Genomic DNA, 9,339 nt, shown 5'->3' on the forward strand with positions numbered 1-9,339 from the left:
GTTTCCGAGGCATTGTGACATTGTTGTATTTAGATCTCTGTTAACTGTTTGTGAAGAGCAGCCAAGGGTGGTTCAGGCTCTTGGTGGTTTTTTATTGTTGGCCTTTTCAGTCTTGCAGGCCCCAATAGTCCTTGGGTTGCTGGAAAGCAAAACATGTTCTTAAGCCACAGAAATCTGCTAGAGTGCTATCTCTTTAAATATCCAAAATAGTAAAGCCGCTTTTTAAACCTACAAAATGGTGGCGTCCTCCAGACTGGCAAAAGTCCACAACTCAGCCCACCTTTCTCTTCACTTTCTCCGTTTGTTCTCTAGCCACCGTGCACAGTCCTCGGTGCAGTTCCTGGCTATCAGGGTGATTTTTAGGTTAATTCTTAAGTCCTACCACCACAGGAATCTGTGAGAGCACTGTCTCTTTAAATATCCAAAATAGTCAAGCCGCTTTTTAAACCTACAAAATGGCAGCACCCTCGACTGGCAAAAGTCCACAGCTCAGTCCACCTTTCTCTTCACCTTCTCCGTTTGTTCCCCAGCCACTGTCACAGTCCGTGCAGTCCCTGGCTATCAGGGTGATTTTTAGTTTAATTTTTAGGTCCTACCACCACTCAGGAATGTCCAAGCTGTTTGTGCCATCAGGGGTGCTCAGGTCCCTGCCAGACCGCAGCTCCGAATGTCTCCTTTTTTGGTATTTTCACGCAAATTCTTCTGCTAGTTGGGGTTTAGTCCACTTCTGTAACCTTCCCTTCAAGGCTCAGCGGTCCACGATTATCTTCTGTGTCTGTGTCAATTAGTTTCCCTTTTCTTTGTTGAAGAGTGTCTGTGCAGTCCTTCTGCCTGGTCCGCCATCTTGCCAGAACTCCTCTCGCACGTTTGTTTTTTATTTATGTTTGTTATAAATCCAGAAACCAAACTCACTGCCTTCAAGTCAGATACAATTCATTAGTGACTCCTCCTTGGGTTTCTGGGACGGTATCACTACAGAAGTATATTGTCCAACCTTCCTTCCAAGGAGTGCCTGGTGGATTTGAACCACCAGCTTTGTGGTTAGCGGTCAAATGCCTTAGGCACTACACCACCAGAGCTCCTACAGCATCTTGTAAATGTTGCCATGAATTTTCCAATTCTATTTTTGTAATTAAAGAAATTGGTTATTTTAAATAAGAAAAGATAAATGTGCGTGTGTGCATATCTATTTACACACACACAAACACTCACAGAGAGATAAAAAGGACAGAGACCATATGTAGCTTTCAAAGTCTAAAATATTTACTACCAGGCCCTGTACAGCAAAAGTTTGTGGTTTGGCTCATTTAATAAGCTTGCCTGTTTTGGGAACTTCTTGCGCCACACCCCCCACCCCAAAGGTAGAGTTCTTAAACGAGTAGAGTAGTGTTTTCATAGCACCTAGGCTGGCTGGCTGTAGTCTTGATCCCTTATCCCTCCTGGTAACTCTTGTCCAGCTTCTTGATTGTGAAACACTGGCTTTGGATTAGATACTCTCTGAGGTTAAATGCGTGTTGGGGTAGAAGTGACTTTCTGTGGTATATGAGTGCACCGTGGGAAACACCTGCTGGAGAATAAGAGGAGGCCTGGTAAATCCCGAGTCATTTGTTGGTTTCCGTACCCTGGAGAGGAGTCCTTGCTGGCATGGCCATTTGAGCTGCAGCACAGGAGTGGCGATTGAAATCTGCTTCCTGATGTTTAGTTGAGGTGGGGAATAAAAAAACAAGCCACAGTTAAAAGAAAAACAATACTTATCCAGAGTTTAAAAAAAAAAAAAAAATGTGCTGGTTGTTGGAGTGAAACGTCTTTAGTTGCTCTTAAACCTCTTTAAGCATCTGCGGGGGAATGTTAAATCAGCCGGAGAATTTCTGGTATCAGGTTGCCCAGAACCAATATTGTATTGCTTGTACAGATGCCTCTCAGAGATTTTCACTTTCTGCGCTGGCGTTGTTGCAGTGCTTTTGGACTTCAGTTGACCTTAACCCCCTTGCCCTGGTGCTTTTGAAACACCAGGCTCCAAAGTGCTGTCTTCAGCTTCTAAGCCCCTAGATCACCCCACTTGCTTTGTGCCTGCCTGTCAACTTGATGACAAGGGTTTGGTTTTTGGTTATTCGTACGCTAAAATTCTCCATCCGCTTTGTATCTTTTTAATAGGTGGAAGCTAAAATTACGTGTCTGTGATTTTCTCTGAAAAACAAAGCAGAACAATATGTTTTGAACTGATAGAGTGAGGATGTCAAAGTAGACTTGACACAGACATTCCTTCTCCTCAAACTCTTGTTTTATTGCAGACTGCATAAAATCAAAGTGCTGGAGTACAGCTGCTTCCAAGGCTGAAGGTCCTCATGGTTATAGCATGCTTTGGAAATTCATCCCCACCAGCTTTGCAGTTCATGAAAATATTTGCTTTGCTTAATATAAACAAAGTTTATGGGCAGACCTTGTAATTAGGAAACTCTTTAATTCTCTATTTTACCCTTCACTCTCCAATTCCTCGTTTATCACATTGGAAAATTCTAAATATTTAAGAACATAAACACTTTATTAGGAATCATCTTCACTTTTTATTTCTGAAGATAACAGAATAGATGCTGTTCTCCCTTCTTCTCTGTCCACATCTAAATTGGGGACTTGAAGTCTAGAATATTTCCCTGTATAGCTAAGAAACGTTCCTGTGAGGATAGGTGGATGAGTGCCTTGTTACCCTACCTTTGTGGCAGAGTAGCCATCCTGTGGCTGTTTGACAACCCAGGTCAATGAGTTTGTTGTTGTTGTTATGTGCCGTCGAGTCGGACCTGACTCATAGTGACCCCTCCTTGGGTTTCCGAGGCAGTATCACTACGTAAGTAGATTGCTCCATCTTCCTTCTGAGTTGTGGCTGGTGGGTTTGAACTGCCAGCCTTCTGGTTAACAGTCAAGTGCCTTAGGCACTATGCTACCAGAGCTCCTAGTATAATGATAGCAACAGGGTAATGTAGTGCTTCAAACCACATGGAAAAACCAGTGTCACTTCTTTAAAGTTCCCTCCACGCCTCAAGGGTATAATAACCCCCTGGGGCTGTGAGCTACCTGACTTCAGCTCTTTCCAAGTTCGTATATATCTCCTAGTGTTTCTTGTCTAAACAGAACAAATTGGGTGATCTGGCACCATTCTTATAGTCATGGCACCTGCTTGCATTCCTGAGACACAGATGTCTGGACTGGTCTTGAGAACTAGGTATTTGGACCAGAGAAAACAGCTGTCCCTTCTCCTTGTACAAGTTTCCTCAGTGTTGGACACTCAGCCCCAATGGCAATTGGCATTATGGTACACCCCCAGCTCTTCCTTAAGATCTGTTTCATTGCAAGACAGTCAAAGGGGAGGCAAGTGGGAAGCTTCATGCCCTGCTAAAGGGCTCAAGGGGTTGAATTTTGGAAGATTCTAGGTTATACCAGGTTGCATAATACTAGTCCTTAGGGCCCTAGGAGTTAGTGATTGAGGTAAAGTACAGATTTGGGAAACTGTGTGAGAGGCTGTAGCGGGTCAGAGTGGGTGCCATGGGTATTTAAATGAACTCTAGGAAGCAACAGCCTTTACTAACTCTCAGGGACAGAAGTATTTGTCTTGGGTGTTCTTGTGAATGTCCTTGCTTTTGAAAATTCTAGTGAGAGTTTTTTAGGGATTTTATTTTTTTTTCTTCAAATGCCAATCCTTTGCATATTTAGTGATATATCTTTAGTTTCCCAACTGTATGAAAACCTCTTCAAGCATAGCTGGCCAGATGAGACTGAGATTGTCTTTCTGATAGGACAGCTCCCCTGCTGTTGAACCCATGGCTTTTCTGTTCACAGCTCTGTTTTGCGTTGTCTCTGGTGGCGTAATGCCTAAGGCATTTGACTGCTAACCAGAAGGCTGGCGGTTCAAACCCACCAACCACTCCTCGGAAGGGAGATTGGGTAATCTACTTCCGTAGTGGTATACCGTCTTGGAAACCCAAGGTTAGGGGTCACTATGAGTTTGATCCTCCTCGAAGGAAGTGAGTTTGGGTCTTTTTTTTTTTTTGGATAGTAAGGCATGAGCCTGTTTCTTGGCTAGGCTCGTTCTGTGGTCCCTGGCCTTCCTTTTCTACCTAATCTCTCATACACTGTGGTGGCCCATTCTTGCTTTGTTTATGCTTATTTGTTTTGTTTTGATCTCAGGGTTGTGAGATATCAGTCTGCTGGTCACAGGACACATACACCCACTCCCCACCACCCTGTCTCTTTGTACTTTTGTTCAAAAGCCCTTGTGTGGCGGGAATGACTCTACTGCCCCCTAATATGAAAATTAAGCACAACAATGCAAGTTGAAATTTAATGGTTTGGGTTGTGTCCCTTTTGAGCTCAAAGAAATGCAAAGATCGGCTTCCTGTCTGGCTAGACAGATTTCATTTTTCTTTTTTCAAATCCCATCTTTGATTTTTTTAGACTAGAGAAGGCATGGTTGGGTAGCTTTTGTCAGAGATTGATTTGCATGTGAAAAATTTTATCTTTGCATTTCTGCTGTACATAATTTACAGCTTAAGAATACTTTTAAGTCTTATATGATTTACCTTCTCTCCCTTGGTATACCCAATTGTTTCTTAGTATACCTTAAGGGGGTAAAGGTGATTGGTGGGGGAGGAACAATAGGAAAGAGTGTATTGTCTTAATATTTAAGAATTGGCTATTTTTTCCTGAGTGGGTGGGCCTAGATACTCCCTTCCTTGCGTACTCTACACTGTGATTGTATTGTCTTTTGTGGGTGCTGTCTGTCCTAGAATGTTTAATTACATAATAGTAATCTTGTTTGTTTCCAAATTCAGTTAGGGGTTGAATGCCTGGAGAACCTGCTTTATGAGCAAGCCATGGTTCCAGTTCCATGATTGGTTTGAGGCTGGTTGAGTTGTAGGAATATGATTTCTATTGTGTAGAGTATGGAATAGACAGGGTGACAAAAGATGTGTAGTGCTGGGGAGCTGTATAGTTTGGGTAGGCTAGACCATCCCTTGAACATTCTTTTTTTAAAAAAAAAAAATTATTGTGATTTGGGTGAAAGTTTACAGAGCAAATTCATCTTCCAAACAGCAGTTCACGTACACTTTGTCGCATGGCATTGCCTGCAATCTCCCACAATGCCACAACTCTCCTCCCACTTCGTCCCCATAGCCACCTCTTCCCTATGTCCTTCCCTCCCATACACTCCTGCCCGCTGAGCTGTCTCCCTGTGCATAACACAGCCCTTCTATCCCTTGAACATTCTTACTGGAAAGGGATAGTGAGGAGGAAGAAAAGGAGTTCTGGAACAGATATCACCATGTGAATCTATTCTACTGATAATCCCTTTAAGACAAGTAACCTCCCTCCTTTACTTGTCTAAAAAGAGTAATTAAAAAATTGTTTTTAATTTTCAGATTTCATACTTTATATTCTAAGAATGTAGTTCTTAGGAATTACATTTATATCTACTTGTCATGAATGGTCTAACTTAAGTTACTCTCTCTCCACTGTAGGAGGTGACTTTGATCCAGAGACTTCTCCCAGCCTCACCCCTGGTCATGGTGGTGACTTCCCTGTTAGCAGCCTTCCTGTAGCCGAAGATACCTATAGAGTGAGCTTGGCCAAAGGTGTGTCTATGTCTCTGCCTTCATCACCCTTGCTGCCTCGACAGTCTAACTTGGTGCAATCAAGATCAAACAAGAAATCACCAGGTAAGCAAGCAAAAAAATAAAACACACTAAAACTAGCTGTCTTGGTTTTATAAGTAATGTTGTTGTTGTTAGGTGCTGTCTAGTTGGTTCCAACTCATAGCAAACCAGTGTACAGTAGAACAAAATACTGCCCAGTCTAGTGCCATCCTCACAGTTGTTGCTATGTTTGTGCCCATTGTTGCAGCCTTGTGTCAATCTATTTCTTCTTTGCTTACCCCTTGCTTTACCAAGCATAATGTCCTCCAGTGACTGTTCCCTTCTGATAACATGTCCAAATTACATGAGATGAAGTGTCTCTCTCTCAGTTATAAGGAGCATTCTGGCTGTACATCTTTTTTTTTTTTTTAAATTGTGATTTGGGTGAAAATTTACAGAGCAAATTCACTTTCCATACAGCAGTTCACATAACTTTGTCTCATGACACTGACCACAATTTACCACACTGCAACAGCTTCCCTCCTATTTCCTCCTGATAGTTACCTCTTCCCTGTGTCCATCCCTCCATGCACTCCTGCCCCCTGAGCTGTTACCCTGTGCATAGGCACTGGCTGTACTTCTTCTAAGACAGATTTGTTGATTCTTCTGGCAGTCCATGGTGTATTTAGTATTCTTGGCCAGCACCATAATTCAAAGACATCAATTCTTTTTTGGTCTTTCTTATTTGTTTTCCAGCTATCATGTGCATATAAAGTGTTTGAAAATACCATGGCTTGAGTCAGGTGCACCTTAGTCCTCAAAGTGATGTCTTTGCTTTTTAACAAGGTTAAGAGCAAAACTATTGCTCAGAAGAAATCTTTTGAAGGGATGCTTTCTCTTTGCAAAGTAACTTACAGAAAAAGGAAATGTTGAGAAAAAGATAACAGTTTGAACAGATTTTGAGCCTTTGACTCAATTTATAATCTGGTTTGAATGCCCAGGCCAAACTTTGCAAAAATTCAGGCTCTTGATGTGAATAATAATGTTAACCATCAGTTTTGTTTTCTACTTGGTTGTGAGCTAGGGAGCTATAATCTAAACTCAACGTAGTGCTTTTAAAGGTTATGGATTTAATCAAGTGTACTCTGAAGACAGTCTATTTATTCACTACTAAGTATTTTATACTAATCTATTTTACTTGATTACATCATCCAGCATTTGAGCTGCTATAAAATTTGTTTGTGAAAACTCAGACATGGAAAGGGGTGGAGGCAACAAACTTATGGATTACTTGATATAGTGTTTCAACTTTTCGTCCTTATCAATTTTTTGCCTTTAACAATAAAAAAAAATAACACTGCTTAACTTTTAAAGCTTGTGAATAAGTTGTGAGTAGAGCCTTACCAAAATGCATACTGGAATTGTAAAAGGTCTTCCATCTTCTTGTAAGTTTGATGAATATTTGTTTATTAAAGGTAGGATAATTTTTGCCTTACTGATCACTTGGCAATGCAAGGATTCCTTTCAATTACATGAAAACATACTCACTTCACAATCACTTTAAAATGTGCCCCTGAGGCTGTGAAGCTGGCATCTGTGTTTCTGGTTTTTAAAATTGTCTTACTTGAGATGTCATATGACTAATTTATGAACCATATAATGAATATTTGAGTTTCATATGGAAGTAAAATTAAGAAGAAAACCTTAAGGCTTTGATGTTAGAAATGGTGCTATAAGCTGGTGAGTATCTAAAATTTTTCATTGTACTAGAATTTTCTTAATTTGGACAACATTGTTTGTGATGATTAGCTGAAACTTGGAAAGTGTTTTGGTATGAAGTGATTTCCTGTGCCAAGGAATTTGACCTGTTTATCAGTATTTGGGGAAATTCTTGGAATACCCTTTCTTACCCCTTTGCCCTTACCCCACCCCATATCACTTTGTCAGATTTCTTCCCTTCCTGCAAGTCATAGTTCCCACACTGCCTCTTGCCACATTACCCCATTGCAGTTACTCTCTGCTTTTTTAAAAATGCTCACAACATTTTACTCTTTATCATCAGCAATGTCATTTTTGCTTTTTCCCTGAATTAGTAGTGTGTGTGCAGGCTTCCTGTGACTGATGCTTGAGGGCAGGGAAGATGTCTTATCCAAGTACACCTTAGTGATATAAACTAGGAAAACTCACTGCCCTCGTTAATTCTGACTCATAAAGACCCTCATTGGGTTTCCAAGGCTGTAAATCTTTTTTTTTTTTTAATTGTGATTTGCGTGAAAATTTACAGAGCAAATACACCTCCCATACAGCAGTTCATATACACCTTGTCTCGTGACATTGACCACAATTTAGCACAATGCAACATCTCCCCGCCCACTTCCTCCCCATAGTTACCTCTTCCCTGTGTACATCTCTCCATGCACTCCTACCCCCTGAGCTGTCTCCTGTGCCTGAGCCAGCCCTTCTTTCTCTCATGCTTATTCCCTTTCAAGGAGTGTATCTGCCTCAGGTAAATGTTCAACTCATATGCCTGTCTATTGCCTGGCTGGAAGCCACAGGTGTGCGTTCAATTCCAGACCTGAAGGGCAGCTAGGAGCCATAGTCTCAGTGGTTCCACCAGGCTCTGTCGGACCAGCAAACCTGGTCCCCACCTTTTTTTTTCTTTCCAAATGATTGTGAGTTTTGTTCCACATTGTTCTCCCTGTCCATCCAGGATCTCCTACAAAGATCCTCTTGCAGGTGGTTGACAGTAGTAGCCGAGCACCATCTATTTCTCATGGTCTCATAGTCGTATAGGCTGCAGATTGGATGGTGTACCAGTCGCTAGGACTAATTGTTTCCATGAATTTTTGGTTTTCTTCATTCTTCTTGGCCCTGGACGAGGAGAGACCCGTCGTTGCATCCAGATGGCAGCTTGCAAGCTTTTAAGATCTCAGTCGCTACTCACCACAGTAGGAGGTGGAACAATGTTTTGTGTAGTATGTTATGCCAATTGAGCTTGATGTCCTCTGGGACTATGGTCCTGAGCCCACAGGTTCAACTACTCGGTCCCTCTGGATAGCTGGCTGTGACCAAGCAGTGACTACAACCTTGCCCCTTGTCAGCCCCATTATACACCTGGGAATTTAGATCATACACATAAAGTTACTGGACCACTTTCTGCCAACCCTATACATGTTCTTGGGTGCACTCTCCACTTCATATACCTACCTAATATTTCAGCCTGTCCACCCAGCTATCCACCCATATACCTGTGTTTGCCTTCACTGACCATGTCCTACTATATTTGCGAAAGGGTTCATCTTTGTTGTCTGTACTTCCCACATACCTCTCTGTCTTTCTCTTCCTCAATGCCACTATATTGATCAGTCACATTTGGTACATTGCCCTTTTCTTCACCCAAATCAAAACTTACTCTATCTAACAGTATTCCCTCCCCTCCCCTCCCACCCCTGGTAACCAACAAAGAAAATGGTCTTCCTTAGATAAATGTTTCCTTGACTGTTATAATAACGGACTAATACAATACTTGTCCTTTTGTAATTGACTTATTTCACTCAGCATAATAGCCTTCAAGTTCATCCACATTATATGGTGTTTTGCAGATTCTACATTATTCTTTAGAGTTGCATAGTATTCCATTGTGTGTATGTACCATAGTTTGGTTATCCATTCCTCAGTTGATGGACACCTAGGTTGTTTCCATGTTTTGGCTATT

The 9,339-nt window shown here is 41.6% G+C and overlaps 1 protein-coding gene across 1 annotated transcript in view; it reads left to right on the top strand.

The window, feature by feature from the left end:
* Positions 1-9,339, top strand: part of TANC1 (tetratricopeptide repeat, ankyrin repeat and coiled-coil containing 1) — a 258,142-nt gene that overhangs the window by 32,542 nt on the left and 216,261 nt on the right. Inside the window, exon 2 of the mRNA XM_007941851.1 lies at positions 5,511-5,708. Within this exon, the coding sequence (XP_007940042.1) occupies positions 5,511-5,708 (198 nt within the window). The remainder of the gene's footprint in view (positions 1-5,510; positions 5,709-9,339) is intronic.

Source organism: Orycteropus afer, unplaced genomic scaffold (assembly GCF_000298275.1).
Source record: "Orycteropus afer afer isolate SDZICR_OR568_19922 unplaced genomic scaffold, OryAfe1.0 scaffold00084, whole genome shotgun sequence".
NCBI lineage: Eukaryota > Metazoa > Chordata > Mammalia > Tubulidentata > Orycteropodidae > Orycteropus > Orycteropus afer.